This window comes from Chroicocephalus ridibundus, chromosome 8 (genome assembly GCF_963924245.1).
Source record: "Chroicocephalus ridibundus chromosome 8, bChrRid1.1, whole genome shotgun sequence".
NCBI lineage: Eukaryota > Metazoa > Chordata > Aves > Charadriiformes > Laridae > Chroicocephalus > Chroicocephalus ridibundus.
The window spans coordinates 40957738-40976254 of record NC_086291.1 but is presented as its reverse complement, the minus strand read 5'-3'; the positions used below and the strand labels follow the sequence as shown (position 1 = coordinate 40976254).

The 18517-nt window shown below is 45.3% G+C and overlaps 1 protein-coding gene and 1 long non-coding RNA gene across 6 annotated transcripts in view; one reads left to right on the top strand and one right to left on the bottom strand.

Moving 5' to 3' along the window:
* The window catches only part of ADCY9 (adenylate cyclase 9), a 98034-nt gene extending 86882 nt beyond the window's left edge, over positions 1 to 11152 (bottom strand). For 3 of the 5 annotated variants that reach the window (XR_010072289.1, XR_010072290.1, XM_063344311.1), the window contains exons 1-2: positions 9009 to 11150; positions 4847 to 4972 (exon numbers count right to left, since the gene is read on the bottom strand). Coding sequence is in view for 3 of the 5 variants with exons in the window: in XM_063344311.1 (XP_063200381.1) it covers positions 4847 to 4972; positions 9009 to 10710 (1828 nt within the window). In the remaining 2 variants the exon portion in view is untranslated. Of the gene's footprint in view, positions 1 to 4846; positions 4973 to 9008 lie in introns of all 5 variants that reach the window. The other 2 variants (XM_063344313.1, XM_063344314.1) reach the window with 2 other exon arrangements.
* Positions 11153 to 11237: 85 nt separating this feature from the next.
* On the top strand, positions 11238 to 17483 carry LOC134519746 (uncharacterized). The gene is made up of 4 exons (XR_010072291.1): positions 11238 to 11541; positions 12061 to 12163; positions 13495 to 13567; positions 17393 to 17483. It is a non-coding gene; the product is annotated as an uncharacterized LOC134519746 (long non-coding RNA).
* The last annotated feature ends 1034 nt before the right edge of the window (positions 17484 to 18517 follow it).

The window sequence follows — 18517 nt, the reverse complement described above, 5'->3', positions numbered from 1 at the left end:
TACCTGGTCTCTTCGCAAATAATGCCCTTACAGGAACATTTCCTCACTACATCCTGTCTTTAACACCGGGGCTGTCAGGCCCTGAGCATTTACAAAAGATTTATCTGTTGTGCTTTCATCCAAGTCGGTCAGAGATTAAAGACACTTAGTACCTTACAGGGCGGACTTCACATGTCCATTAAGCAAGAGCTGAAGAATGCAAGAATTTGATTTCAAGAACTACTGGGAACAGCTATGCAAAAGCTTCCCAGGGAGGCCTTTTGAAAACAGCAGACCTAATGTAATACCCTGTAAAGAAAAAAAAAAAAAAAAAAAAAAAGATCCATATGCCTAATACACAGAAGAGAAGTTAAGTCAAACATCAAAGCTGCACATTTAAAAAACAAGATTACATTTCTGACTCAAACATCCTCGTTTATCTAATGAACGCAAAGAATTAAGCATCCAGTACCAGAAGCAGTTTTCCTATGTTTCCTGTATGCTGAATCAATATTTAACAGCATGTTTGATTTCAATTATAGGCTTTTTTTTTTTGCTTGTTGTGCAGTTAAGCACAGTCAACCAAACCACCACCATTTTTGGTCTTAAAACATACGAATAGTTGTTAATATCCTTGTTATTGATTAACAATTACCTTTGCTTTCCACTTTCTCTTCCTCCCTCTCTTCTCAGGAGGGAAAAAAGCAATTTTTCTATTAAGGCCTATAAATTAACAAGACTGGAAGGAAATTAAGTCTTTATAGACTTAGTTACAGGCAGCTGGATTGGGATGCTTTTCGACTCTCTCCATGTAGCTCCTCTCCTCCCCTTGCAATGGGAGAACCTCTGGTTTAAGGAGGAATCATGTGGCCAGCAGGAACCTTCCACCCCACAATGACATCCACACCAGTGCATTTGAATTAACCTCAGCTGGGGCGGGGGAAGGCAAAAGGAAAGCAAATTGCTCTTTGACTAGATGTCACACAGATAGCAAACCTTTGTTTGCATATTTCTGCATACGTTAAGCAGCAGACAGAAGGAAAGGTCCATCGGCAAGCCAGTGGACTTTATTCCACTAGTTCCTCTGCACTGTTCCAATTTTGGAGATTTTCTAAGTCATGCTATTTTATGACAATAATGTGACTTCTAAATTTATCAAGTCGAGTTGAAGACAACAGCTTCAGAAGTGCAACAAGAGGAACAGTAAGTGCTATCAGTGAAAAAGACTTGCAATATGATCATTGTTATTTATATGTTGTGCTAAGAATTCCCACATTAAGTTACTGTAACAAATACAAACCCAGAAAGTTTTCAGGCATTTTGTGTCTGAGGGATGCTAGCTGAAGAAATATATCTAGAACATTTTGTTCCTTCACAAAGTAATTACAGAACCGTGAAAAATATCTATGCCTAAAGCCATATATCTATCTAGTAGGCCTATTGCTCTAGGTTAAAACATCCGTGGGGGTGGGGTGTGTGTGTGGAGAAAAAGAACATTCATTTGATGAAAACAATTTGGCTTGGAAGGGCAGAACAGGTTTCTGGTACAGTCCGGTACTGACAAATGCCCAGCAACATAAGCCTAAGCAGCCAAATCCGTCCTGTTGCCTGAGACAGAAGCAGTGCCCCAAAGTGGCATCTGGGTGAAGAAAAAGCTGTCACACCAGGGCACGATCTCCAGTCTCTGCTGCTTTTCCAACTGCCACTTTGTATTTTCGCAAATTATTACTTGGGAGCAAGCAGCTATGCTTTCAAAAACCCACATGGCTTTGCTTTAAATCAAGTTCCAACCATCTCCTACAAAGCTATGAAAGAGCCATCACAATAATGCAAGCTTATATAACAGAACCTGTTAAAATGTGTTAATGAGGCTATATTGACTAACTGGCTTCTTTGCGATAGCAACTCCCACTTGAAGTTAAAAATTTAAAGGCTAGGAATTTTTTTTTTTTTTCCCTTTCTTCCTTTTCAAAGGACAGAAATGAGATTGAAAATCGTCTAAAAATAGCAGAGAATTTTCAAGTGTCAGCTGTAACGGAAAGAGGAATGGCTGTCTCTCCTTACAGAGCCAGGATGGATGGAGTGAGCTTGTGATTCGGGATCAAGAGAGAGACGGCTTACACACAAACTGTAGATGGTAGAAAACAATTTTAATTTACTAATTTTAGTAATATTCCAGGACAATCTACTGCAACTTGAAATACAATGAAGTTGTACTTTGTTTTAAAGTGGTGAATGTAAATTCTTATATACTTTGCCTGCCAGAAGGAAAAGTGAAGTACATGTGAAATAACTGCAAAAAGAGTTTTAAACAACCCATTGAAATCATGCATCCGCCTCATGATGGAAGATGAATATAAATTGTGTGTCTTTGACTTTGTTTTGTCTTTTCCATCAATCTTTTTCCCCAAAAAGCCACCATGCCAAGGCATTTATTTAAAGAAGTTCTCTTGGATTTAAATAGTCCCGCACCTACCTCTGAAGATTTACTGACATAAACAGGGAGAAGAAAGAAGAGAGCTCAGAGTTGTTATTTGCAGGATACCTGTTTACACTGCAGCACCAATACTTGGGTAGCCCAAGACAGGAACATAAATGGAAAATTCTGTGGACGATGATCACCAAATGCAGCAGAAGCCATGGTGTCCCCCCCATATCACAGGGCCTCGGATGTCAGCCCTCATCTTTCCCACGTTCTAGAATATAGCCCCACTCCTGCCATGCTTGCTTCAACTCGTGTAAGGTGTAAATGTCTTCAGGTCTATTGAAAATGTTACTTCACTCTGCAGTGCTCATATGGGGCTTAACCAGGCAGAGCTGCAAGACTTTACCACCAGACTGCCAGCATGGCCTTGACTTATTTGTTACTTAATGTCAGGACACAGAATAAAGTGAAACCGGAACCCGCAATGTTAAACAAAGTATATGGTTAGAGCCAGTCTCCATCCTCCTCAAAGGGGAGAATCCTACATAGATACGACCTATACTTATAAATTATTTTTCACTGTGTGCAGTCAAATTAGCTGTGAAGTATGTTCTCAAAACTCAAAACCTCAGAAGCCAACCTCCGAGTTTCCCTTAAATACTAAAACCAGCTTTAGTGTGAATATTTTTTAAATTGAGATATTTTTCTACTTGGTCTTGCACAAATAAAACCAAGAGCAGCTCAGCAAATCCTACTCAAAAAAGAAATTGTGCGTCAGAAAACCTACCTGGGCAGTAGAAGCTGATTGGCCCTAACGCACAAATACATAGATTTACTTTCAGAAAAAGTTATGTCATTGTATCATGTAAGATATTTGGAAAGCTCAATAATCACTAGGCTTTCATACAAAGTTCTTTCTTTTGTTTATAGCTATGAAACACATCTTCACCAAGTGAAGACTTGACAAGAACCAGGTTGAACAACTGTATTCACTATTTACCCCCTTTTCTTTTTGCTATTACATGGTAAAATTACAGATCACGTCAAAATGTTAAATCAATGTAGAATTTACTTCTTCCTGGCAATATGCCTTCATGCAAATTACCTCTAATTATAATTCTTTATCTGTCACTGACTACTCTTCATTTTTTGAATACAGGAGTGAAGCTAACCTGTGTATGATACTTTATTTTCAGTCTCACACTTGAAAATAAGATCATGAACCACTACCTCAATCACAACAGTTAGTACATCAGACTATGTAAAAATTGATAAACTGACTATTCACTTAAGTTCTCTGTCTCAGTCAGCACTCGGATTTCTGTTTGTGGGAAAGTGGAAGTATGTTCACATGCTTACTTCATTACCACTTTAAAAAAAATTTACATTTGTTCTATCAGTTGTTGCCTGACCGTCAAATTAGTATCAGAAAACATGAAATGCAGAATTACAATGTCTGTCACAAACGAGTTAAATAAACATAAAAAGCCAGTACCTAGAGATCTACATTTATTGAACGTGATGAAGCTAGAGGTTGAAGAGGCAGACCTGCACAGCGGATGGCAAGACGTAAACCAGACAAGCACCCGAATCTCCTGTCCTCACCCCAAAACCACTCACTCATTAGAGACTAAGGCTGCTCTTGGCAAAGCCACAGGGTGAGCTCAATCTGTGCAGTGCTCTCTGCAGAGCTGTCCTGCTGGCACGAGCACAAGCCTTCTAGATTTACGCTACGCCCAGCAAGCTGGGCTCAAAAAGCTAAGGAAAACTTTCATCTTATCTTTCATCTACCTATGAGCTTCCGGAATCACAGGACAGCTACGCGCAGGTCTGGTAAAAGACAGAAAGACGGGGCAAGCAGGGAAGACTCCATCACCATCAGGGTGTAACTGTGGTCTCCACCCAATCGGCCTCAGAGGGGAAAAAGGGAAGAAAAATTCAATGACTTATCTCTTCATAACCTTATCCGAGACTTTTGTCTTTCAGGAACACCCGCTCCCTGTAACCCAAACCTGAAGAAGCAGCAGAGTATCAAGTCACCAGGCAGAGCTGTATCCCAGAGTCTGCCAACAGAAAAGCATACCACGGGTCGCAGGTTGCCACCGTGTAAAGAGACAGGCTATTTATGGAGAAATAATAGCCTTAAATTACATAAAAAGCCTTCAATATCGAGCAAACTGGTGACTTTTGTAACTGATTTGCTTCATTAAAAAAAAATGTTTAAGAGTAAAGGAGATATTAAAAGAAACACGTAGAACAGTGCAAGACAATATACAGTAAGCTACAGATCTTTGATAGGCTTTATCAGCAACGGCCACCAGTTGCCACAGGTGAACTGGTGGATTTTCAGGCAGCAAGCGCTGTGAAAGCTGATCTTCCCTCTGAAGCCATCGACTCACTGGTTTGGTTAGCCAGGCAACAAAGCGCACAAGATCCACTTACTTTTTTTCCATGATGAAGCAAACAGCAAAATTAGAGAGAAAAGCTTGTCTGTATCTTCAAGGGCTTCTAACAGAAACTCGGCGATAAAGCCATTCCTTGAGGGACACTGAACAAGGAGGTGTCTTGCTGCAGAAAGTTCAGGATTTTTATTATTTTTTTTTTTCATGGGAACTTCAATAACAATGACTCCAATAAGAGTATCAGCATACATAAAAATGCCCCAAATGAAATCACGGTTCCGCTGTGCTATGCTCTGTAAACACAGAGAAAGCATTCTTGCCCCAACATGCTTATGTATTTTTGAGCACTCAAAAAAAAAAAGAGATGCCGGTGACCCTGGTATTTCTGGAAGAGTTGCTGGCTGGCTGGCAAATAGCAATATTGTGACCTCCTAAGTAACAAGAAAGAGAAATGCAAACAACCAAGAAGAAGGGAGCAAAACAAAAATATTTCCATAAGCAGAACTTTTTATATCCTGAGATCTCTGACTCCACAGAGTCTAGGAGGGACACATTAACATGTATTATATGACTCTCAGTATCTCATAGCCTTCAATAAACTTATTTACTAGGAAGCTCAGCAAGAAAACAGAAAAAATGAATTATCTCAAATCCTATGGTGAAATTATTATGGAAGATATAATTGAACTGATGTCTAGGGTTTATTTCTAGACCTCAAAAAAAATCACCCCAGCATTGCTCTCCCCTCACATCCAAGGGGATCAGGCGCTGTAAAAACAGATGGCCTGAGCAATCTTAAAACAAAGAGCAGTCAGAAATGGGCAAAAACATTGTAAGGTCATCAATGGCTCACTCACTTTATTGGTTTGTTTTAGATCCCATCTACTGAATTCTGAAGGCAGAAACAGAAGGCAATGTATCAGGGCCCCACTTCTCTCAATATGGAGCCAAGGAAGCATCAAAGGAGGGACAAAAGATATTTCCGTGCTAAGATTTCAGTGAACCACAAAGCAGCGCAGGGAGAGAAAAATTCAGTTTTGCCTCATCTGTTCCAAAAACCAAGGAGAGCGGCACTAGGACAACTCGGGGTACTTCTACATCAGCATTTCAAATGGAACAGGGAGCATAGTTTTAAAACAGCTTGCCCAAGTCACTCCTGCCTATCCTGCTTCAGCACACACTGTAGCGTTGTACCCGGATTCCTTCTGGGTGAACTGAAGCAAGAGGCTCGCTCCAGGAGCGCGCTTGATGTGCTCCAGCCACAGAGGTACTTTTATTCAAAGACCCAGTCCAGAACCAGTCTTAGGCAGAAGTCCTGAAATATGTGTGATGTGTACACCGAGTCCTCAGCACCTCCCATTTTTTGCTCTATTAAAAAGTTTACTTAATCACGTTGACTTAGCCTCAGAAACACAGCTACAACTACTGCGGCAGCTCAGACAATTAAGAGATAATATACTAGGCATACAACATAAAAAATAGGCTATCATTAAGATACCAAAGGTTGAAAGGAAGCTGAGAAGTGAAGCATCCGTAGGGAAACAAAGCTTACATCTGTTATCTCCGCAGCACTTTCATACTTGAAAAGAGTACAACGTATGACATAATTAAACAACCACAACAAACTTCCTCTTCTCTATCACTACTATCAATGACTTCTCCGGGAAAAGCAAAACCTCCTAACAGCACCTCCGTTCGCAAAACCGAGCAGGTGCTTGGCAGAGGACAATTAATTAAGAGGTGAAATCTCAGTTTAGTAAATCTCAGAACTGCTCCTTAACAAAACCCTCCCCTGCAGCAGGTTCTAGATGCCAGCCTGTGGCACTGCTGTTGGAATGCTTTTATCACTGCCTTTTTTTCCCCTCCTGATGTCATTTAGCTATCAGCCAAGTAATCTGACTGTGGAACAAAGTACTGAGGCTGCTCAGTAGCACCCACCACGTGCCACCGAGGGGGTCTGGGCACGGGAGGGAAAGGGACAACATGTGCCATGGACCTGCACATAAGGGCATCCATGGCAGAGGTCTGCTTGGTTTAAAAGTACACAGAGACTCTGATTTCTGTAACTATGTAAGACACTGATAAGAAACACCAGCTAATTACAGTTCCACAATAAAATACAGAAGGGATCTTACAACAACCCAACCCATACTCCTTGTGAAAGCCATTCTTACCACTCCAATTGCTTTCATAGCTAGGTTTCAAGGTAAGAAGAGACCATTAAAATGTCGGTCCACAGAGCACACTTCATCTTATCTAGGTTGCATTTCAGCTTGTTCTTCTGGAGTGCCCTGGCTAAAGCAGGACCTGTGAAAGGCACTCAAAGCTGCAAAACCCAAACCACTGTATTGGTGAGACACAGCAGCCTACACGTGCCCTCTCGCAATAGATGTAACCAAGGACAGAACAGAAGGCTGAGAAAGACCATGAAAAAAAACACTTCTGGCCCGCAGCATAATTGCTCTATACAGTGCTCTTGTGATCTCCTAGAAAATACAAACAAATAAATAAAAATATTTAAGAGCAGTACCATCAGTCTCCACAAGTAACTTCAGGTCACTTTGTACTTAATGATATTGAGTGCAGTTATAAAATTTAGCAAAAATACTTAATTTTATTTGTTGGTACAACACAGCCTTCACACTGCATCTGGCTGTTAAGGTAGGTGGAAAAGGGAAATTCAGAGCTTAAACATTGCAGGGCTGTTTCTCTACAACCTATTAAATTTCTTTTCACCAGAACAGCAAGATTCAGCTTAGAGTAATAGAGAGATTACATCTGATCCTTCTTTCTTGGAAGCACCCTTCCACTGAAATATATCACTGTCAACAGTTTTCAAAGAAATTAACTGAATTTGTATTTTTAGAGGCTAAACAGAAAGCTGAAGCCCAGGGACACACATCTGCTACAGTTCTATGGCTTCCAGCCACCAATGTCACTGTCGATATTTTTCCTCCCTGTAAGCCTCTCATTTCAGCCCTGTTGCCATATGCATGTGGACAGCTAGCTCACCAAAAATAAGTATTTGTGTCACATCAAAATAAGCACCTGCCACAGGCAAGCGGCCTGCCGCTACCGCTGCCACCACTGTTTTGCAATCCTCTCCCCCCTTGTCCTTACTCACTGACCTTTCTACAACCATCCTGGCCTCGTTTTCTATTTGTTGCAACAAATATCTCCTTCCTCCATCACAAACCCTCAGCTCCTTCCACTCCCATTTCAGCCCTTTCTTTATAAAAATGGGTACATTTATAAACAGAACAAATAAACTCACATAGCATAACAGGGTTTGCAACATATTTTGCTCCCATTTTGATTCGCCTGCTCCCCACCTTGGACTTCGAGCGCTGCAGACAACAGTACCTCTGCGAGACAAAGGCACGGCACTAGAGACACAGCTTTTATTAAAGAGACAATTAAACCCTCAGCATGTACAGTCCTCCTGCACGCGCTTCGAAGTGCTACTAGAAAGCAGCCGAGGGTTTTGTTTCAAAATGAATACTTTGTACAAAAATGAAAAGCAGCCCCTTAGCCAAGCCATAAGGGGAACCGAAGGATCCCTCATTTTCTTTTCTGAACAGCAAATTTGCAGTTTCATCCCCAAATCCTTAGAGCTGCAGAAACGAGAGCATCTGCCAGCTCACTGAACCACCTGAGTAACTTTTTCCAGCCTAACTTCAAACTGTAACAACTCGCTACATCAAACTGCCAAATCTACAGTGCTCATTTCTTTCTGTGAATCCAGCTGTCATTTTTCCCAAATGCCTTCACAGTCCCAACTCTCCCAATGCCAAAAAAAACTTTTCACAGATATACATAATTTTGCAAAACACATATGCTCTATGTATGGCACATGAAGTCAATTATCCTAGTTTACTTACTGAATTAAAGGATGACACACAACAGTAAAACAAAAACCTCCTGCAGACAGCAAAGACATTAACCTTCTCCTCCCTCCGATGCGATACTCTCACAAGGAGCGCTAAGGAATTCTGAAGTCTGCATTTTGAGTACCCCAGAAGATCTTTCACACTTATCTCCCTGGCATCTTTTATTCTGCAATTCCCACAGTGTTTGTGATCACCAGCACGCAGAGTTAAATGTAAAACGCGTTCAATTTGCAAGCACAAAACACGCACTAGGGAAAATATATTCCCTCGTAAAACTCAAAAAAAGACTGAGCACAAAATAAAAGCACGTACCTTTTAACTGGTCGGCTACCACGCTCTGACCAACCCGCTCAATCACCTTTCCATCCTCCATTTCATAACGATCATCCAAATATTTGGCAGTAGCTTCCGAAATATGGACTTTTCCAGCCACCCCGAGCTGCTCCATCAGGTTGGCCAAATTGACATCATTGGACCACACATCAAACTTGAACCTCCTCATTCCCAAAATGCCACACAGGACTGTCCCAGTATGAACACCCACTCTCATGTTGACCATTTCTTTTTTCTCTTGGCAAAACTGCTCAATGGCTTTAATCATACCTAAGCCCATCTCGATGCAGCAGTAAGCGTGATCCGCCCGGGGCTCTGGGCAGCCAGCTACGCAGTAATAGCAGTCTCCCAAAGTGCTTATCTTCTCACATTTAGTGTCCTCGCACAGCCGGTCGAAACGTCCAAAGAGATCGTTCAGGAGTCCCACCAGAGCATGGGCAGATTTATTTGCGCTCATTTTCGTGAAGCCAACAATATCCGCAAACAAAATGCTCACTTGCTCTATCTGCTGCATTTTAAAAGGACGGAAAATTATGGGGGTCTTCTGTATGGAGGGCTTCTTCTTCTTGTTTTTGGGGCTTGAGGTGGAATGACGTTTGACGGAGTTTTCACTTTCATCATCCCCCTGCTTCATTAAGTCATCGGCTATTATTCTTGGCATAACAGAATGAATCATCCTCTCTTTCAGGGCTTTTTCCACTTCCAAGTCTTTTCCATGCATGATGGATTGCCCCACTTTCAGGAATGTGCTTCTCGATCTGACTTCGGACATGATAAATAAATGAATACCGATGGCGTGGATGCAGATGTGCAGGAAGGCTTTACTCAACAGCTCCCAGTAAACCGCACCAGCTCCAAGAGGTGCAAAACAGTTCTCGTCGCGGAAGTGATAACCAAAGGTCTCGAAGAGGACCGAGTACGACAGTCCCAGGAACAAGCTTAAATACAAGGGTAAGTGCATCACTGTGTAAAGCAACAAGAGCACTTCGATACACATAGAAAAACTGCCTACTTGAGAAAGACAAGTGTCTGTGGGATCTGCCGGGAGAGTCCGGTTGGACATGTCACCACTTCCTGAGACAGGCTTCAGAGCCTGGAACTGCGGAGCGAGAGTCAAAGCAAAAACCAGGAGGGTGAGTATCAGTGAAGTCCATACGTAATGGCGGGCATAAGTCTTCGTGAAAGTGAACACAAAAAAGGCTACACACACCAAGAGGAAGCACAGGGCCGGCACCATGAAAACAATCTGTTTCTCTCGCATGTGTATGCCGAAGTAGATGCCCCAGAGAAGGCAGGCCACGCCGATGTAGAAGAGGGCATAGCGAAACCTGCGCTGGGTCTGCGGGAAGCATCTCTCCATGCAAGCCTCCTCGAGGTTGTTGGAGTCGAACTTGGGGTTCCACCACTTGGACGAGGCCCTCTCGAAGAGCTGCGGCAGCTTCTTCTGCCGGCGGAGGCCGTGGCCGCTGCCGTGGCCACCTCCGCCGGCCCGGCGGGTCCCCCCCGACTCCCCCGAGCTGCAGCTGGAGGAGATGCTGTACTTGCAGTGCTTGGAAGAGGAGCAGCCCTGGTGCTGCTTGGGGTTGATTTTCACCGTCACGCTGTTGCTGTCCCCGCTGGAGTCGCAGCTCACCTCGGTGCTGTGGTGATGCAGCAGCTGCTGGTGCGGTGGGGAAGCCATGTTTGTCAATTCCTCCCGAAGAGCCCCGGCTCAGGAGTTAGGTCTCTCTCTCTCTCTCTCGAGGGCTGGGAAAGGCCACCGGGGGCTCCCCGGGAAGACTCGCCTCTAGTCTCCTCCCGCCGCCGGGGCGGAGGGGCGGCCGGGCAGCGCCGCGGCGCTCCGCCGCTCGCCGGGCTGGGCACACAGGGCGCTGGGGCGCGGACAGCCCCGCATAGTCCCCTCGCCTCGCCCGCCCTCCTCCTCCTCCGGGCCGGGCCGGGGCTGCCGCCCGCCGCTGGCCCCGCCGAGGCGCGGGGCGGGCGGCCGCCGCCTCAGCCCCGCGGGGGGAACGCCGGGCCCCCGCCGGGAGGGGACCGCTCCTCCATGTCGGCTCGCCTTCTTCCTCCCCGCGCCCTTCGGCCACCGCTCCCCTCACGGCCGGGCCGCCGAGGGCCCTCACACCGAGCGTCCTCCTCGCCCGCCGCGGGGACGGTCCCGTTTTTTCCGCCTCCCCCCCAACCCCACACACCCCCTTTCCCGGCGGGGTGGTGCCGCGCCGCCGCGGGGAGCTGCCTGCCCTGGCGGGGGCCGGCCCGCCCGCCTGCGCGCCGCCGCCGGAGGGAGGGAGGGGAGCAGCGGGGACGCGCTCAGCCGCCGGCCACCATCTTCCTCACGGGAAGGCGGGGGGGGTTGTGTGTGTGTGCGCGCCGTTGGGGCGCGGCGCCGCGGCGGGAGCGCGCACACCACCACCACCCCCCCGCCTTCCCGCCCAGGCTGAGGGGTGCGCGCGTGGCTGAGGGGAGCGGCTCGCGCCCCGTCCCTCAGAGGCGGCGGCGGGCTGACAGGGACGGGGTAAGACGGCGACGAGCGGTCCCTTCAGGGTGTCCCTCTGCCCTCCCGGTGGGTCCCGCCGCCCCCAGGGCCCTTGTTTGTTCACCGGGGGCGGGGGGGAGGACGGGGACGGACGACGGGGAAGCGCCGCCGTTGGCACGGCGGACATTTGCCATGCGCAAACAACAGGCACACAACAGTTTAACCTTTTCCAACAGCCTGCTTGGAAACTCGCTGTTTGGGTGTTTTGGTTTTTTTGTGGTTTTTTTTTTTTTTTTCTTTCTCCTCGCCTCTCTTCCCCGCTTGTTTATAAGTGACGCTATCTGGCCCGCACCGCTCCCTCAGTTTTATTATCTCTTCCTCCCAGAGGGCCCCTATCGTTCCCTCCTTCGCTGGCTCCAGCTTCTCCCCAGCCCTCCATCCCTTGCCCACAAAGTGATGGTCCCACCACCTCCTCTTCATCCCCTCAGTTTGTCCCGGTCTCTTCCCGGGCCCTGCTGTGTTTCCCTGCTTCCACAAATCCCATTTACTCTTTTCCAGGTGAGCCTTTCCCAGCTGGGTGCCCCCAAAGCCCTCGATTCCGGCCATCCTTCCCCCAGCGGCAAGTCCCCCCTTCTCTGAAGACAGCACCGTTTAGTAAAATGTACCTTTTTTTTTTTTTTCAATAGTAAATACGTGGCCACACAGTTACTAGAACTGAAACCTGCTTTTTTTCCCCGTTTCCTTTCCTTGATATGCAGTAACCATGCTGTAAGATGTGTTTTTATTATTGTTATTTTGAAGAAATCTGTATTTCCTGATATACTCAAACACCAAAACAATCCATAATAAAAAATTCCAGTCAACAGCGATAATTGTTTTGGTTTTGCTATGACATAGCCGTCTCTCAAATTCCCAACTAATGGCTCAGCTGATTAATATTTTATAGCAAGTGCTGCTTACCGTGCCACTCTCACATACGCAATGTTAGGAGGAAAGACGTGCCTTAGCTGACAGAGCAGAAGGGAAGGATGGCCTCCTGGGCTTGGCTATTAATTGATAAATTTACTAAGACTTCTTTGCAACCTTTTTATTGATTCATCTAAATGGACTTTTTTACTTAAGTTACATTTTTACTTCATAAAGGATGGTGTATTTATTTAATCTGGAGGATTAAATGGCAAAGAATTTCAGGTAAAATTACCTCTGCTTTTAACTATGTTATGTAAACCTGTAAAACTTTACGTTGTTGAAGAGACTGATTTGAACTTTGAGATGTAAGAGGTGCTGAAATGTCAGCATTTTTTTTTTTAACCCTGCTTTATGATCATATTGGCCTATTATTATTTGTCATGATATCCCTACTCAACTGCCAGTCTGGGTCAGCTGCATTTCCTTAACACCCCTCCGAAAAGGGTAGAAACTACAAAGAGCTAAAATATGGGAGGGGGAAACAGGAAATAATTTAAGCCCGTATTATTTCTAAGTAAACCAGGATGTCATTGAAAAGAACACCAGGGTACGTTTTCCTCCAGTTGAAGATGAGAGTTTTCCCTCTGGTATCAACAAAGTCATGATTTCACTCAGTTCTTTTGGTCCAGGGTGATTAAGAGTGCATGGGCGGCAAATAAATAAAACCTTGTTTGTCTAGAGTGTAGTAAAAGTTGAGGCCCTTCAAATTGGTATTTATTACTGAAACACACTTGCGTAGGCTTTAATTCAATTTTCATCTAAAATGAAGACGCAGGGTCATACCTTCATTCAAAAAAAAGCTGTGAGGCAGCGCAGCCTGAGGAGCGAGAGAAGTGTGTCTTGTTCTCCCTGTGCTCAATGAAGCGGGACTTTGTATGTTCTTAGAATAACCGGAATCACATCAAAGATACTGGCTACATCACAAGTTTTAACTGAGGGACCCACATGATCCCACATTTTGTCTGGCTACCGGTCAGAGACTGCTTTTGATCTCCGCTAATGAAGTAGTCTCCTCTTTCACAGCTTTCGTTTACTGGTTCGGAGGACAGTGAAATGGGACTGAAGAAGACATCTGACTTGTCAAACCCCTCCTCTGGTAAGCTTCAGATCGTGATTTTGAGATTGCTCTGAATCCTTTCTCCCCCGGGGAGGCTCCCACTAGGTTTGTTACTCGTAGGCTCCCATCCTGCTCCTCCTTTTCATCTTTGGGTGAAACAGTTGCCCAACACGCCCCAGCCCAGCCATTTCCCGGCTTCCTCTGTCGTTAGCGAATTCTGTGGAAACGTACGCTGTGTGCGCAGTAGGGAGAACAGTTACCTTCTATTCACTTTTGTTAGCTCTGTACTGGCTGGGGAAAAGCGAGTGCTGCCTCCTGAAAGAGGGAATTTTTAAAATTGGGTATTATGTCACTTTCACTTTGCTTCTATTGTGAAGATTTTTCTCAGTTGAATTCAAGAAGCAGATTAGATACATGTAAGCGGTAATCAAAAAATGCCAGTGATGCTTGTATTTATTTCAAGTGTAAGTAGAATTATCTTAGAGGGCAGGAAGTGGTCTGAAGTTGTACCTGTTATCCCTCTCCCCCCCCCCGCCATCTTCTGATTTGTTTTTATCCAGGAATTTAACCCCACGGAATACGATAGAGTCAGCATGTCCTTCTAAGGCAGTGTCTGCATGGGTAGTATTTGTAGCATCCTTTAAGAAAGGTGCTTCCTCTTGATCACTGTCTTAGCAACCACCCTTAGCACATGTTGGTAGAGCTGGGAGCTACCACACAGTGTTGATTTTGAGTCCATTTGGTTCATTTCAGTGTCCGGTAGCTCCGGGTTGTGCTGTTTTCCTGCATAGAACTCTGCCCTTCCAAAATACTCTGTGGCTGGTTTCCTTTCTCCGAGACAGAGTCAGAGGAAATACTTTACGGTGCAATAGCTGGGCAATGCATATCCTACTTGCACGTTTCTTTTAACTTCATGCCACTAAGTATACATATTTAGTCTGTAGAAGTGAATTTAGTTCCCTTCTCAGAGGCACGTCTTTGTCAGCTCTGATGATTAGCTTTTGTTTGACATTCATAATATTGTATTTCACCACTTGTCTGATGGAGCTGCGCGAAACTCTTGAGGGGGGGATTCTGAATTGTGACAACCCACATGATGCTTTTTTAGACTTCACAAACCGCCTTCACGAGGCAGAAGAATATGACATGGGAGCTGCTGGCTAGAACAACAGGGAATGTTAATGCCGGTGTAGTTGGGGTGGAGGAATGCTGTTTAGAATTTGTGGCTTTTACTGTATGCTGTCAAAGGAAAACTTACAGCCTGAAAGAAAAGGCATCATGGATGCCATGGGTGGAGACTATTCATCCCGTCTGGCTCTGGAGGCAGTATAGATATTGGAGGAAAACATGTTAAAACCTGTTTCGTCCACCCAGAGACAAAAAGACTCAAGGGAGACAGCCCAGACGCGCCATTCCCTGCTTTCTTACCTTAATAAATAGCAGGATCTCACTTCCTGACAAATGTCTGCATCCCTGCTGGTATGTGTGGCATTCATTATGAGCTTTGTTTGGAATCCTGGTAACCTCTAGGTGAAAGAACTCGTGTTACGGATTTTAAAAAAAACAGCAACTTTTCTGACTTCTGTTCACAGACTAACAGGTAAACATTAGACAATATTTTGGAGGATTGTTACTCCTCCATGGTTTTTAAAATTAGAAAAGCGTCACGATGCTGATGTCACTCTTCCGTAAAAGAAGAGCACAAGGATTACCTTTGACGGCTTTTCCATATGCAGCCACGGAGGCTGAATAAATGGTGCATTCTTCTCGCTTCTTCGGGGTAGCCAGGTTGTTTTCGTGTTCTGTGTTTTCATCCTTCTGAAATCGCAGTTCAAACTTCATATTCCTGACACGACTTCATATCCCAGGTGGGACGCACAGGTAAAATAAGCGAGTAAGCAGTAGGAGATCTTTTTGTGTGAGGTGGACATCAAAGAGGGAGGATAAAACCTGGCCCAGCTGAGTAGGAATCGCTGTCTCCCATAGGACCGGGAGTTTAGTTGCAGGCTTTGTGGTTGTCTCATTCGAGTGGCTGAAAGCGGCGCAGACCGTACCGCTTATTTGGCAAAATGTCTGCCACCAGGAGGTGGCTTCACTCAAATATATGTTTCTGTAAGATGAAGACAAACTTAAAATTTATTGCTCATTCCATTCATAACCAGAAGGTCTCCTGGCTTGCCAAGCTGCTGAATCAGCTTGGGTACCTCACCCTTGAGTCAGCAAAGCCTGAAATAGAAACTTGCTCCGTTTCCGAAGGGAGGAAGTACCGCTGTTGTCTGCAAATACAGCCCCATCTAACGTATTTTTATAACTACAAACACTCGCTGGGGGAACTTGCATGACACTCTGCTTCTTTAAAAAAAAAAAAAAGAGAGAGAAAGAAAAAAAAGGCGTTTTCTTACTTGGAAACAGGAGTGTTAAGATTGCTGTGAATGGGTGTGGAAACACCAACGAGTAAACCTCAGGAGAAAGACTGTACAAGTGACAGTCATTGGTGTCACCTAGACTAGCCAAGCACCAAGCTCCCACTCCATCTACTTGCAGCTTTTCAGGACATTGAAATCTGGGAGAGAAGGGGCAGGCTACGACCAGGCTAAAGCAAAGCCTTAAGCCGTTAAGAAATGGTGGCAAGAAGACAGGGTAGAAGCTAGAAAACACTGATCGGGGTCAGCTACAGCGACGCTCATCCAGGATTCCCAAACTAGAGCCGAATCACTCTCGCTGCCATGCCGTAACGCCGCTCTATAGCACAGCACAAAATAGCTAAAAACGGTGAAAATGACCAACGGTTGCAGTCAAGTAGTGGGAAGTGACACTGTGAAAGTCGTCAGCGGGACATCCGTGAGTAGGTGGAAGGCAGTGAGAAGGTATGTAAAAATAGTCCCTATGGGGTATAAATTAGGGAGGAGTTTCTGTGGCTCCAAGTCAGGCCAAGAAGTAGAAAAATAATCGTAGTGGTAATTTGCCCCTTCTCCCCTTCTCAAGTTGCCCGGCTTTTTGTCTTGCCGTAGGGAAAGACCAGTTGTATTTTACTTTTCTCTGGAAACTTCCTCCCTCTCTTCTGAAAGAAAGGCTGGATGTCCCCATGCTGTTGTGTGCTGCAACGCGACCTGCTGCCCTCTAACCGTGAAGGTCTCATGAAGGCCTTTACCTGTACAACATCGCAACTTATGTGCTCTTGAAAAATCAGGTTTATGAAGCCAACGCTGTGGAGAAACAGAAAATAAAACCTTTCTGTTCTCACGGGTTACCTATTTAGACAACCTGACTCCATAGAAAAGCTTTGGTGGGAGATCCTTATGGATAGGGGAGTTCTCCTTTACACAAAAGGACCCTCAGAACTAAACTATTCCAAACTAGTCTAACTATTCAGAACCAAACCAGCCTCAACTATTCATGTAACCTTGCAGCCAAGTTTCCTCCTAGCGTGACACTCGGTGTAGGATTTTCCGGCAGTGCTATGAAGGAAACGATAGAGATTTGGAAAAATTGTCGTTTCTGCAATGGGCGTGAACATCACAACTTTACCATTTTCTGATTTTTGCAACAGTGCGGTTGCAAATTGCAACACATTTTATATTTAGTGTTTTGGATTATTCAACCAAAAAGAGGTGGGGATGACACTTTGCGGGCACAATTACAGGCTTATGCAATCATCTTCTGTGCACGCCGCAGGTTTGGGAGAAAGACCCGCTGCAAATCCACGGAAAATCCTGGCTGTGGGATTGTAAATGCCGCAAGGAATTACACAACATAAAACTGAGTAAAACATTTGCTATGTGTGCACCAAGCCCTTTTTAAATGTGGGTTTCTGGGGAGAAGAGCATTGCTGTGGCATTTTTGTGACTTGGTCCCTTGTCTCAGGTGATCTGCCGTGGAAAGGTGACCCCGGGCGCTGCTGAGCCGGGAATGGACATGGTGAGAGCCATTGCTGCCTGAGCTGAGCGTTCCCAGGCAAGTCCGGAACAGATTCGTTTTCTCTTCCCCTGGCTCAGGCTGCCCCAGTGTACTTTAACTACAGGTCTGTTATTCTGCGCCGTGAGTGCTAAAATAATTAAAAAAAAAACAAAACCAACTCAATATTGAGTTGAGGTGCTGAAGCAAGTCCAGAGGAGGGCAACGGAGCTGGTGAGGGGTCTGGAGCACAAGTCCTGTGAGGAGCGGCTGAGGGAGCTGGGGGTGTTCAGCCTGGAGAAGAGGAGGCTGAGGGGAGACCTTCTCGCTCTCTACAGCTCCCTGAAAGGAGGGGGTAGCCAGGGGGGGTCGGTCTCTCCTCCCAAGGAACAGGCCATGGGACAAGAGGAAATGGCCTCAAGTTGCGCCAGGGGAGGTTTAGGATGGATTTTAGGAAAAACTGCTTCACCGAAAGGGTTGTCAAGCATTGGAACAGGCTGCCCAGGGTAGTAGTGGAGTCACCATCCCTGGGGGTATTTAAAAGCCGGGCAGACGTGGTGCTGAGGGACACGGGTTAGTGGTGGGTTTGGCAGTGTTGGGTTGATGGTTGGACTCGATGATCTGAAAGGTCCCTTCCAACCTGGATGATTCTATGATTCTATAATATTGGATTTTTGGTGATTTTCTTTTTTTTTTTCCCCAGGAAGGGTAGAAGAGAACATTCTTCTCACCTGTACCTGACATTTCACCTGCGTGGCTGCAACTCTGATGCTATCTAGGAATACAGAAGATCCCCACTGCTCCAACCGGAGCAGTTACATCTGAGCCATTTACCAATGATGTGACAAGTGTGACGCAGAAAGGCATTGAGAAAGTATTATATCAAGTTTTAGTTTGTATTTAAGATGGTTTCCACATCTAAGCACAGGAAGAGTGCACTTCTGTCTGCAAACACAGGAACCAGTCATTATTTCAATTTATCGCTGTGGAGGTGGGATAAAGCCTTTGATGAAACAAGAAGGAATTATACAGGGCAATTTGACGCCTGCTATGTTAGCGCGGTGACCGAAATTGGGGTGGCCCAATGCAGTGCAC